Source organism: Plectropomus leopardus, chromosome 16 (genome assembly GCF_008729295.1).
Source record: "Plectropomus leopardus isolate mb chromosome 16, YSFRI_Pleo_2.0, whole genome shotgun sequence".
Lineage (NCBI taxonomy): Eukaryota > Metazoa > Chordata > Actinopteri > Perciformes > Serranidae > Plectropomus > Plectropomus leopardus.
In genome coordinates this window covers 12,026,043-12,039,610 of record NC_056478.1, presented here as the reverse complement: position 1 = coordinate 12,039,610, position 13,568 = coordinate 12,026,043, and the positions used below count along the sequence as shown (strand labels likewise).

The following is a 13,568-nucleotide window of genomic DNA, read 5'->3' as shown; positions in this document are numbered from 1 at the left end:
AGTGGAAGGAAGCTCCAGGTTGTAAGTTTACATCTAAGAATTGCACTCTACCATGTTTACTGTCAAAAAATTGCTATGCTAATGCTAACTCGCGCTCTGACAAGTCCGCTCTGCGCTGCAGGTCGAAGTCTGTTCCTCCATTGATATGTGCCTCCCATATTAGAGTGCTTACAGCGATTTGCTTTCGTGCTTTTGTGTCAGTGACACATCTAATCCGTCTTGTCCGGCGTCTGTTTGAATCTCAGATTTTTGGAAAGAGCACAGACATCAGCCCCTTCAGTGGAGGAGTGTGACCACTTCTCTATTGACAAACTTTGCACAGAAACAGGTCAGCATAGTCAAGGTCAGGCAATTTAGGGTACATAAAAGCAAGAAACGCTTTTATGTTCCCCCTGCACCCCCTGCAACCACAGGAGGTGCAGGGGGACTTAAAGATTGTGCTCCTATTTCTCTTGCTCATACTGTTATCTATTTAAATGTCTTTTTAGTTTTTTTGGGTTTTGAGTTCATTTAGAGGAGCCACTGAGAGGAAGGCAGTCACATTTCCTCCACATCAGCAGCAGGCAAGATGAAAGAGTGAGGCTGTTAATAAATAATGTCATCATTGGTGGACCGCCCGAGGCAAGTCATGGCTAAGATGAAGTTATAGTGGAGATTTTAAGTATGCATGAGAGCAAAGACAGCCTGGACCCAGTGTGAGTGCCCACACACACTCGCACACGTGTACAAACTTAGACACGGACATGTACCCCATGGTCATAACAAATGTGCAATACACAAACGCATACACACATACAACAACAAACACAGTCAGTTGATTTTCACTGCAGACGAACTGCAGAGGGTAAAGTAACCTCAGCAGAGAAGGCTGCAGTGACACAGCAGTCCAGAGAGTGTTTTGTGTAAGAAATTGAGCCTTTGTGGAAATGTTATTGAATCAAATTGATTTCAAACTCTTCTCTCTCTCGCCCTCTCTTCCCCCTCCCGACCCGACTTCCCCTCCCTGTTCTTTCCCCTCCTCTCTCTCCCTCTTTTCTGCTTTCTCACCTGCATTGCTCCCTACCAGCCGCTCCCCTTCTCCGCTGCAGGCGTCGGAGAAGGAGAAGGAAAGCCCGGTGGAGCTGACTGAGCGCTGCTTCAGGGAGCTGCTGGGACGAGCCGCCTATGGCAACATCAAGAACGCCGTCACGCCCGTGCTGATGTGAGACAGCCCTAAAACTCTTCTTTCTTCTTTTTGTGATCTGTTCCTTCGAGCATTTGTTGTTTTTTTGACGCATTGACTAAATCTCAAGGAGGGATGCTTCTTAAGGCTGTGTTGCGGTATTTTTATCTGTGCACTGATTGGCATGTTGGGGTGCAACAAGGTCACCGCAAGGTTACGTAGTTATTTTTGACTAGATTTGAGTGCATGATTTCCAAATGAGACATTATAAAGGTCTGTAATTTCATTCGTTATTTTCGGATAAAATAATGTAGATTCTCTACCTTATCACAGCTTCGTGGGGCTTTTAAGGTCATCTTCTATGATGTTTAAATTTAACTTTGGATGTCTCAGCGTGGTCCTCTGTGATTTGTGTTTTCTTTTTAGTTGTCTGTCTCTGTATACATCTGATGCTTCCTCTGTCTCGCTCTTTTTTAATCAATTTTAGCTCTACTGTTCTTCCTGGAATGTTGTTTTTTGTCTGTCTCAGTCGTTCCCTGTATTCCTCTGGGCCCTAGACATCGACGCCTATTCCTTTCTGTATAGTCTTGGCTTTTATTTTTTGTCTGTTGTTCATGCATCTGTCCCCCTTGGCTTCCTACCTGCATCCCAGCTGGTGTTTATTATCCGTCCTTCTTTATATTTTACTGAAATTGTTGATATGATGTGTGTCGCAGACTGACCATGAGTTTTAAATTCACACTAAAAGTTTAAATTATTTAAATTTTTCAGAGATCTGCTAAGGAATACTGTGGATAAAATAAACCAGTACTTATACATGTACCATGTGTTTGCAGCTAGATAATGCAGCCCATAATTACACAGTCAAATTCTGATTTTTAGTTAGCTCAGATTGCACTGGAGTTGACACCCATAAAAACATAATAAGCCAACAAAAATACCAAAATTCAGGGACTTGTAAGCCTCTAATATTGATTTTTTTTTTTTTACTCCAGAAACCAACTGCAACTCTAGTTACCATTTTCTTGAGCAGTTTTATATTAGATTAATATATTTATTAGTAGTCTTTATCTATTGTCAGTTTTCTCTTGATTTTCCCTTCAATTCATCTCACTTCACCTCACGTGTGAGACCAGCTCTCGTCCATTAGGAGTCAGGGCAAAAAAATGATTCTTAGATGCATCGCGAATAATCGAAAGTTGTCATGATAACAGACAATAATGGACTTAGTTACCATGACGACACACATTAGTTTCTGGACTCCCATTTTGAAAACTCAAGTTTGTCATTTTGACTATCGCCATCTTGGTGTTTTGGAGTCAGAAGCGACCATATTTGAGAGGTTGGAGCTGTGGAGGAGAGACGGGTGGATCTGACGCATAGACATAGTGATGCCTCACAGACAGCCTGTCACTCAAAGTGGACACACCCTCAATTATGTGTATTTTTAAGCATCAGTAAAATGTTAATAGATGAGTTATACATGAATTCACCTCTGATACAGTTGTCATGAATAGGGGAATTAACAAAACAGACCAAAACCCTTTTTGTACCAGGCTGTAAACATGTTTATTTCTGCTGTAAATTTTGTCAATGTAGCCACATTAGCTTCATTTTGCAGCCCTGGAGTTTGCTGCTCAGTCATGATGCAAAAAAGCCAATAAGCAGATATTTAAACCGAAATCTCAACATCGTGATCGCTCGTAACAATTTTGTGAGACTGGGCTGTGCGTTTCTAGAATGTGATCCAATGAAATGTGACGGATGTAGTCATGTGTTTACGTTTTACTACTATTGTATCAATAAGAGATAATGTAGGTACATTCATCTGTTTACTTTAATTATTAATTATCACAAACAAGCTAAGTTTAAGGAGCCCTCTGAGTCAGAATCGCCTCGTGAGGTGCAGAGAGACCCCACCCCCACCCTCCCGTCTATCCATCATTGTCTGTGTTTCTGTCTGTTTCAAGCTTTAGGTATTAATCTCACTTTGTCCTTGTCTCTCTGTACATAAGGATTCTGCAGTTTGAATATTCAAGAGTAATGATCCCGATCTCATTTGATGGATATTTTTATCCTGATTATTATCATTAATCTTTTTTTTTCTTTTTGCATCTTACATCCTGACTACATTTATTAATGAAAGATGGAGTTAAATGCCAAAGTGTTTCTGTCCTTGGTTGTGCATCTACACATTTTATCACATAAGTAACTCCCCAGCGCTCCGTCATCAAAAAACATCTTGGTGTTGAAGCTTTTTTTTGAGAATGATAAATGAGCTCTCTTGCTGCTCTCCATCACTACCCTCTCTGTATTAACACATCTTCCGCATCCCTCTCTTATGTCTGTGTTCCCCCAGGCACTTAGATAACCACTCTCTATGGGAGGGGAAGACCTTTGCAGTGCGTTGCTTCAAAATCATCATGTACTCCATCCAGGTGAGTGATACTGCACATTCATAAAAACCTCTTTTTCCCACTGTTTTCTTTCTGTCTTTAACTTCAAATGGAATCTTTTAACATTTTGTTGGCTTTACAGAGTACATTGGGCCTAATATATGCATAGAAATGTTCTTACTCTTTGTGTAAAATAAGTGCGGCCACAAAACTACCATCAAATTTAATGACGGGTGCACATCAGCTGATTTTGATCTTACCACCATGCATGTGTTGGTGAATCAGAATCATTCTGAACTGGCAGGCTCGTGGCCGCTTTCTGCATTCAGCATACAGCCACGGCCCCATTTCTGTGTATAAGGAATACGTTTGCCCTGAGTGTGGATGTATTAGCCCAGAGGTGTATCATGGAGAAAGCAGTGAAGTTGTTTTTACATACATATTAAGGCCCTTACACACTAGTGTGGGACTGTCAGTTAGCATCTGTGAATGTAACTGTAGGAAACAGCTGATCAGCTGTTTCTCACTCTCTGCAAACATGTTGAAACATGTCGGTCTCTGATGTGCACACTGCTGAAGCCAAAGACTGTAATATATTCCAGCAAAGTTAGATATCACATCTTAATACCTGCTTGGAAGTAAATCCAATAATACTAAAAATTGGTGGTAGTAGTCATCATGATTTAATTCTCATACACTTCATTGTAAGCTGGACTGAGACACTCGGTTTTAATTCTGGACTATTTTAATTGTGACAATAAATTAAGGAGAATGACAGGCTTAGGATGAAACAGGTGCTTGAATGAGTAAATTATTTTTTAAAAAACTAATGTATGAATTAAAAAATGTGTTTTACATTTTCTAAGACAGCCTGGCCTTCCTAATATGTACATATGTGTGGTCTGAGGTAGCTCTAAATTTGTTCGCAATAGAAAAAGATTCAGGTAAGAAATTATTGATGAATCCTAGATTTCTACTCAAATGTTCGTGTGCATGGTTTAAGCACAGATTCGTGCGTGCGCACTGTTTGTAAATGAGGCCCAATGTTTTTATCATTGCAAGTGTTTTTGACATGATTTATGGGTGCAAAATAGAAACATTGAAATACAGTAGCTTAGAAAATGAGAGATATTTAAAGACCTCATTCTGTTTCTTCTCTGTTTCTTCCCACATTTCACATGTTTTCTACCGTCCAAGCTTTCATGAAACTTGGCAGAAGGGTGTAGCATTGGTCAAGGACAAACCCATTAAATTTTGGAGGTGATCTGAATTGCTGTGCGAATACAAGTTTTGTTTTTTTACTTTGCTATAAACAGCCCTGGTAGTGTGCAGTGCAGAGCGGTGGCAATAAGCCAGACAATGGGGACACGAATAATAGTTTATTGCTGCAAAATTTATGTTCTGAACGTTGTATATCACACCTTCAACATTGTGAGACTGTGACATTTGGCCTTGATAGAGGTCCGAGCTCTCCAAATGCACTTCTAGTGTCAACCTGGTTTTATTCATTCATTCCTTTTCTCCTTCTGACGTAGTCGCAGCACTCTCACTTGGTAATCCAGCAGCTTCTCGGTCACCTGGATGCCAACAGCAAGAATTCAGCCACAGTGCGAGCCGGGATAGTGGAGGTGTTGCTGGAGGCAGCAGCCATTGCAGCCAGCGGTTCTGTGGGTGAGAAGACACACACAGACACACACAGACACACACAGACACGCACACACACACACACACACACACACACACACACACACACACACTCTGTTAAGGCCCAGACATGTTGCCTGTTTCTCTGCCACACACACTGCAAAAACTACAGCCAGTGGCCAACAAGCACATATGCTCTGCATATGTCGTCTGTATTCATCATTCAGAAAGGGAAACCAAAGACGTAGAAATGCGGATATACAAATCATTGTATAAACACTTACGAAGCAACATTTTCACATCAGTCTCGCTCACAAGTTGTTGGTTTCCAGTTGCTTCATTTCAGATGGCCATGCCATGAAAAGTTTGATGTATTGGAATGATGAGATGAAGATGGAAATTTAAAACAACCCTCTGTGTCTGCCCTCTTGACTTAAGTCATCTGCTTGCTTCCCTCACTTCCGTTTCTCGTCGGGCACTGACTTGCTAGAACTGATATCTCTCACTGTCTCACTCCACCACTGATCAGCATGCTCAATCAGTCAAAAAGTTGCCAACAAGGGCCAGGACACACTGCTAAACACACCGCCAGGGCTCACTGACAGCCCAACATTGGCTGATTAGTGTGTCAGGGTGGCTGGTTTATATGTTGTCAGTGGGATCATGTATGTTTGGGGTGAACTTTTGATTATTCGCTTTTTGTGTGTGCAGGTCCCACAGTGTTGGAGGTGTTCAACACCCTGCTGCGGCAGCTCAGATTGAGTGTGGACTACGAGTTAACCGGCTCCTACGACGGCAGCACCAACATCGGCACCAAGATCATAAAAGCTCATGAGGAGAGGCAGCTGCAGGAGGCTGTCATCAGGACCATCGGTACGTCTGTGGGTGCTGTGTTTGTGTGTTTTGGTTTGTGTGTGTGTGGGAGGCTTTGCACGACAGGCTGGAACAGTTTGTTTTTGTACTGTAGGGGGGTCTTTTCTATTTTAGTATTGTCCAATCGTAGTTACTCGAGGTCGCCAGTAGGCAGCGGGAGTTTGGGGAGTTATGTCACAGTACACCAGAGGAATGTCAGCATGGATGTCTTATTGTCAAAGAAAATAGTAACATCTTATATGTGGAAATATTTTATTTAGATGCGGTGAGCCTAAGGATATTACACAGCCTGTCTGTAAGGTTTATTTTTATTTCCTTGATAATAGCAGTAATAGCTATAGCAGAAGTTGTATATTTATTTCTTTTTTAAAATTAAATAATCAATTCTCTGTTGAGTATTTCTTTTAATTATTATTCACTTCAGAATTTAATTTGGATTAAAGATTTTTAATGATTATCCTTAACCTCAGTGTCTGACGGAGATTTGAAATAATTCAAAGTTTAGGCTTTCTGCAAGCAATACTGTTGATGTTATGCCAGTAAACCTTTCCAAAAGATTATGAACATTGTAAACAAAATATATTGGGCATTAGATATATTTAGACAATTTATTTATTTTTTATTATTATTTCTCTGCTATTGAAACAACACCCTTTTGAAACTCTGTGTGTCTGCATAGTGTGACAGTATTACAAAATCTTTTTTATTTTCTCATTATCTTATCTTTAATAATACAATACAAAACATATCCCTAATGTTCACTACTCTTATGGAGTGCAGAACAAAGTTTTGGTTAGCAGGAAAATGAAAAATGGAGATGCAGGTTGTCAGATTCATGCAGAAAATACTGCAAACTGGTTTGTAAGGATTTAAAATTCGCCCGTCACTTGTGCTTATTAACGGGGCTGAGCATGCCGAGATGCTGCTCCACCAGAAACATCTTTAAGTGCTCAGTAGGGTGCAGATTACAAGATTATTTTAATAAGATTTTAGTTGTGAAGGCAAGTTTGTTAAAATCGCCATCTCTCTCTTTTTCCTCCTCTCTTCCATCTGATGCTCATCTCTCTTTCTGTCTCTTTCAGGTTCATTTGCAAACACTCTACCAACATACCAGAGATCAGAGGTCATGCTTTTCATCATGGGGAAGATCCCTGTCCCCGGGATTCACCCAGCTCTTCCCTCTACAGGCTCTGGGTAATTTTCAAACATCAGCAGCATATGCCCAGGACACACATGCATGACCAAAACTGAATGCTGTATGTGATTATGTAATACTCTGTCTCACCCTAGTTAGCCCTTTAACACCTAGATCGACATCTCTTTTCAGACACTGTTCACAAGCATTTAAACCTCTGAAACCTAATAAAATTGGTTTGATTTCTTTTGAAAACATGGAAAAAATCATAATAAGCAGCTAGGCATGAAATGTCCTCAAAATACAAAAAAAAAAAAGTGAAAGTTGACAAGGAGATGACTTAAAAATTAGCTAAGTATTTTTTGATAGTATCAAATAAAAGAAAAAAAGCAGAGAATAATATATTTATGATTCTTATAATTTAAAATATTGTGTTATGTTTTATGTTTTTTGTTTACTTTACTTCACATTTTTGCTTATTTTCAGATTATTTTAATTTATTTTATATGTTTTCTTGCTATTTTTTGGGCCATTTTTTGTTAAGTTGTTCATCATCTTCTTTCCATGTTTTTTAAAGAAATGAAGCCAGTTTTCTCAGGTTACAAAAGGTTGATAAGTAATGCTGCGTAGAGCTGAATGCTGGTGAATTAAAGGGTTTAAATTTGTATCTTTCTTTGGTTTTATCTCCAGGCCCGAGGGCACCAGGATGATTCAGGTTATGTTACTCAAGTCCTTGGTCCAGGTAAGTTTACAGCTTTGCTTTAGTATTAATTCAAAATGTTCAAAAAGTGGCTCTCAGCACCGTTTTGAAGCAGGAGATGCTTTGCCATGTTCCCTGTGCATTTTTTTACCATTTTAAGAAAGTACTTTACGTAACAGTCCTGCACGCTGTGTTTATCAAGGTGCTATAACTTTAAAGAAGTAGTAAATTAGATCTAATCAGTCAGGCTGACACTTCACTTCTCAATAGCTGTCATCAGTCAACTTTTATCTCATCATACGGCTCTTGAAAAAATAATTTCCCACAAACCATGTGTGTTTTGGCAGAAACCCTTATGGTCTCTGAATTCTTTCTCTCTCATCTTTCATTTCTCTGTGCAGCTTCTCATTTATTTTTTCACAATGTAGTGTTTGCAGAGTAAATATACTTTTAGAAAACCCTAAATATGTGCTCATTGTGAAAGCAGCCATCCATCCAGGCTAACAGGAGCTTGACCCAGAGTGCACTTCAGTCCAAACCAGAAGAATGTCTTTGTTATTTAACATGTCATCTCTGCACGTTTGAAAATATTGTTCATATAAACAAAATCAAACATCAGAAATGCTGTAACAGAATAACAACTCATTGCTGCTCACACAGTCACCTCATCAGACTTTACACAGTGTCTGCACATCCTTTAAAAGTCTTAAAATTAGGCCTTAAAATTCATTAAATAACTTTAAACTTGTATTTTGGCAGTCTTAAATATCATTTATCCATCTTTTAATTTCTTTTTGGTCTTATATTACAAATCCTCAAACTTATCTCTGAACCTAAAAGTGTATGTTTACTTCATACTTGTACTTACCTGTTGGCAAAATTAATATTAACCTAACATGCTCTAATACCCATATTTCTACATGAAACCTTCCACTGCATGAGACTGAATCTACGATATTTCATAAAAAAGGAAAAAAGACCATTTGCCCTCCAAAAAAATCTTGCCTTCAATTTGGTTGAAAATGATCTTGAAAAGCTATTGAAAAGACCCACATTTCAGTACCTATTGCCTGTAGACACCCTGCTGTTTATTACAGTTAAATGTGGCCTACGGTCTCAGTTAAGCCCTCTGATTATTTGTCTAGAAGATATTTATAGATTGCATGTAGTAAAGGCCTAAAGAAGAACTCGACTGTTTTTCACAATAATTTTATTCATGTGCAGGTAAGTTTAAATTACTTGTGATTATCAATCTCTCAGGTGACAGCAGGTTTCCAGACCACCAACATGCTGACGGCACTGCCCAGCTCGTTCCTGGAGCCGCTGCTGTCCTTCTCTCTGACAGAGGATCCAGAGATTCGGCTGCTGGTGCTCCAGATCCTCCTCAGTCTCATCGACAGGCATGACAACACACCCAAGCTCTCCAACATAAGGTGTGTGGGGGTGTCTGCAGGAACATGTCTACTGTGAGGCCTAATTTATAGTGTATTTGAGCGTTTCTTCAGTGATGTTTGTGTTAATCACTGTCCCGCGTCTCTCTGCAGCATCATCTCCGACATCTCTGTGCTCAAGCTGAAAGTTGACAAGTGTTCCAGACAAGACAACCTATTTATGAAAAAGGTACAAAACCTGTCCTCCATTGACTTTTACTTTGTGTATCACTAGAATACAATACTCAAGTCAAAACAAGTCAAAATTAATTTGTTTTCTCTGCAGTCTAATCTTTTTCTCTGCTTTTCCTGTTTTAAAAAATAGAGGTGTAATGCTTCTGGAGCTGAAACAGTGCGACAGTGTTTTCTGTCATGTCGCGGTTCCCTTTATTCAGTTAATTTAAATGAAGTAAATTTATGAAGTGAATCTTCCTCAATGTTGTTGAGTTCTTAAAGCATTTTTGTAGTTGATTTAGTAAAAAGCCAGAAAATTTTCCTCATTGATCCGAAACTTAAAAATCAAGGTCTGAACCAAACTGTGATTTGGAGCGTCGTTACACTCCCAACTCCTTGTGCACACGATGAAGCAAAACATCGAATGTGTTTCTGAAATTTGAACATATAATTGTTTACACTGGTGACACAACAGCAGGAAAAGTATGGCACTTTAACTTAAAGAGCGCCGTCTCCTTCTCATCCCCTCTCTCGCGCTTCCCTCTTACAGCACGGCCAGCAGCTGTACCGACACATCTACCTGGGCTGTAAGGAGCAGAGCAGCGGTCCGCAGCACTACGAGTCCCTCTTCACACTGCTGGGTCTCATCAGCGTGGAGCTGGCAAATGAAGAGGTGGTGGTTGACCTCATTCGCCTGACACTCGCACTGCAGGTACTAATGCACATGCTTTCAATCACCTAATTTGTTATAATTACTTGTTTGCTTATTTGGAAAATAATTAGTTACAATAAGTCCGGAAATAATTGCAGCATTTGCAGTTATTACTCCCAGACAGTTATGTGCCAGCACTGCACTGGTGGAGTGATAGGGGTAATAATACAGCCATTCATTTTTATTTATATAACACTATAAATACGAAGCAATTAGCAGTGCTTTAAAATAACAACTATGAACTGTACGTATCCATTATGTCCAGTTCTCTATAAAGGTATTCTTCTGGGTTTTCAAATTAAAAGTTATTCTCTCCATTACATACATTTTGTATATTACATCAATCCATTTGTCAGCAACAGGTATTTCTTTTTTGAGCCATTTCGCAGTGATTTCTTACCAAAAAAATGATATAAAGTTGAATAAAACATATAAATACTAATATTTAATACAATATTTAGAAGTGGTAACAGTCCAGAATTCCTAAAACCAAGTCTGAGAGCATTTTAAGGAAGTCATTTATTAAAGTTATTGTGTGCTTGAACTCCTCAGGCAGGGTGTCCTTGGTAATGAGTCTTTCTTCCCTGTGCAGGACCTGGCTCTGTCCACCGACGAGGCTCTCCCCGTTTATAACCGCTGTGCTGTTCACGCCCTTGCCGCTGCCTACCTCAACCTCATCTGCCAGCTCACCACCGTCCCAGCCTTCTGCCAGCACATACACGAGGTCTGGACATAGACTTTTTTGAATATTTCTAAATGTCTCTATGTTTTTGTTTGTGTATGTGAATATCAAAAACCTCTTTTAATAGATGGCCATTTCCCCTCTGCCTTGCAGGTAATTGAGGTTAGACAAAAAGAAAGTCCCTACCTTTTGCCTGAGGATGTCTTCGTTGATAATCCCAAGTATGAAGCAGCCACATTCAAGTGTAACAGCAGTTAGCTTTTATTATTTACAATATAAATACTCATCACTCCCTGTTTCCTCCTAGGCTGCCGTCTTTATTGGAGAAGGTAGAAGGGGATGTTTTGTTCCTTCAGTCGAAGATCACTGAGGTCCTTGGAGGCAGCGGTTATAACACAGACAGACTGGCTACGCCTTATGTCCCCCAGTATACTGGTACGCTCAAACAAAATCTCTCTTGTGTTATAAAGTACCTTTTATAAAGTAACACAATCAGCTGTGGCAAAGAATGGGGGTTCTTAAAATGAGGAATGTGCTCCCCTCTTCAAGAAAACAACAATAAATACTGATTATGTGTTATTGACTTGCCAGCGTGTTACAGCCTTGTGTTGGTGCTTTATTGATTCCTGCATGGAAATGCAGAGCTGAATTGCTCCCCTGAAGCTGGTGGGGATTGAGTGTTTCATTGAGGGACACTTCATCAGGGCAGACCCTCTTTCATCCTCGAGGCTTAGAGCCCACATCATTGGGTTGAAGGACGAGCCCTCTCTGAGTGACTGGCAACCTTTACTGAATTTTATTTGTTAGGCCATCAATTCCTCTGTGTTTTTACTATTCAGGTTTACTCAGTTTTTACATATTCAATAAATGCATGAAAATGCTCAATAGAACCACCATTTGTTAAGAGTTTTCTGTTAAGCAGGGTTCCTATAAGGTGCTTGAGGTGCTTGAAGTGCTTGAATTTGACATTCATTTAAGTCCTTGCATACCTTGAAAATCAAAGTTTTTGTTTACTTTGTTTAAAAAAAGACCTTGAATATAATTGAGAGGAGAAAAGAATGATGAATTATGTCATGAAAGGGATTAGATAATTTAACGACTGTGGTTTCGTTTATTTTTTGCGTAAGCCGTATTAGCACTAATCGGTTGGTAAAAACCAGTAAATAGTCAGCGCCAGGATGTTTTGTTAGCTTGCAAAACACTCACACTGGAGCTGCTGCAAGTTTTGATCTGTAACTTGGCAGTACAAGAGCAGCAGTTGATTTTAGGCCCCTGTAGCATGTTGCACAATTTTCATGTAACATATGGTTGTGGAAAAAATACATTTCAGCCTGAATTTAAAATAAGTGTTAAAAAATTACTTGAAAACCCTTGAATTCGACTTACCTCTTTCTGTACATGCCCTGTTTAAAGTAAAAACAAAAAATGTCTGCACTGTCTTTCCAGATGAGGACCGTCTGTCCAAGAGAAAGAGCATCGGAGAGACCATCTCACTGCAGGTGGAGGTGGAATCCCGAAACAGTCCAGAGAAAGAGGAGGTAAAGGCAAAAATCTTTTGTAACAATTTCGTGGTGTAAAACTCAAATGTAAGCACTAACGGGAAGTTTATATGAAGTTATTAGTGCATCAAGCCTCTGTGTTTTCTTGTTCTGTTCTACAGAGGACTCCAGCAGAGGAGATCACATTTGAAACCCTGAAAAATGCCATCGGTATGTCCACACACTTCTAAGCTTTAGTGGTTTTTAAAAGAACTCTATACGACATCAGAAGCTTTAATATACACACAAACAACAACAACGACATCATAAAACAACAACATCTGACTAAAGTGTGCTACATGCATGTTAGTGCATGAGTCCTTTGTGTGTATCTTTTCTGCTCAGCCAATGTCCGCCACTCTGCACAATTTCATTTTTATTTTTTAAATTTTTTTAAAAGATATTTTTTAGGGCATTTTTGCCTTTAATTGATATGCGGCATGCAGCAAAGGGCCATGGCTGGAATCGAACCCACAGCCGCTGCAGCGAGGACACAGCCTCCATATATGGGGAGCTTGCTCTATCCACTAATCCACCAGGCGCCCCAAAATTTCATTTTTAATGACGAGACATATTTATTAGCATTTAATGTTGATTTTTAAACAATATTTTACTAATAATTTTCATTTTTTAAAAACAAGTTTGGACATTTAGCTGCCGTGACATTTTGCACTGGCATTTAGCAATACATCCAACCGATGTGATGGCTAAAGCCAGCTAGACTGTGAAGTCATGAACGTGAGATCAAGACTAGACAATAGCTACTTAATTACGCACACGCCACCAGGGATGTGAATTACTTGAAGATTTTTCTGCCATTGTTGAAAAAATTCTGTGAATGATGGCAAATATGTGGTTAACACAACCTCTGCTTAAAAGTATTCAAATGATATGCTTATTGACACCGTATCAACACGTGTAAAACTTTCTAATGATTTGTGCTGATGGTCCTCCTGTGCAGTTGACACCAAATTTACATGAGCTGCAGTGAAATTAAAAAATGGACACAAGCTGCCAAAAGATCTTGCAGGAAAACAAAAACCCACACATTCAGGGGAATCAATAATTCAGATTTCATTCACTGCTTTAAGAAGAATCAGTCAAGCACAAATGCCACCTACA

The 13,568-nt window shown here is 39.5% G+C and overlaps 1 protein-coding gene across 2 annotated transcripts in view; it reads left to right on the top strand.

The window, feature by feature from the left end:
* The window catches only part of LOC121955338 (protein EFR3 homolog B), a 47,600-nt gene that overhangs the window by 29,056 nt on the left and 4,976 nt on the right, over positions 1 to 13,568 (top strand). For both annotated transcript variants that reach the window (XM_042503243.1, XM_042503244.1), the window contains 14 exons: positions 1,067 to 1,201; positions 3,522 to 3,600; positions 5,094 to 5,229; positions 5,914 to 6,075; positions 7,158 to 7,269; positions 7,901 to 7,952; positions 9,171 to 9,343; positions 9,455 to 9,530; positions 10,065 to 10,226; positions 10,819 to 10,950; positions 11,062 to 11,129; positions 11,216 to 11,343; positions 12,355 to 12,446; positions 12,569 to 12,617. In XM_042503243.1, coding sequence (XP_042359177.1) covers positions 1,067 to 1,201; positions 3,522 to 3,600; positions 5,094 to 5,229; positions 5,914 to 6,075; positions 7,158 to 7,269; positions 7,901 to 7,952; positions 9,171 to 9,343; positions 9,455 to 9,530; positions 10,065 to 10,226; positions 10,819 to 10,950; positions 11,062 to 11,129; positions 11,216 to 11,343; positions 12,355 to 12,446; positions 12,569 to 12,617 — 1,556 coding nt within the window. The remainder of the gene's footprint in view (positions 1 to 1,066; positions 1,202 to 3,521; positions 3,601 to 5,093; positions 5,230 to 5,913; positions 6,076 to 7,157; positions 7,270 to 7,900; positions 7,953 to 9,170; positions 9,344 to 9,454; positions 9,531 to 10,064; positions 10,227 to 10,818; positions 10,951 to 11,061; positions 11,130 to 11,215; positions 11,344 to 12,354; positions 12,447 to 12,568; positions 12,618 to 13,568) is intronic.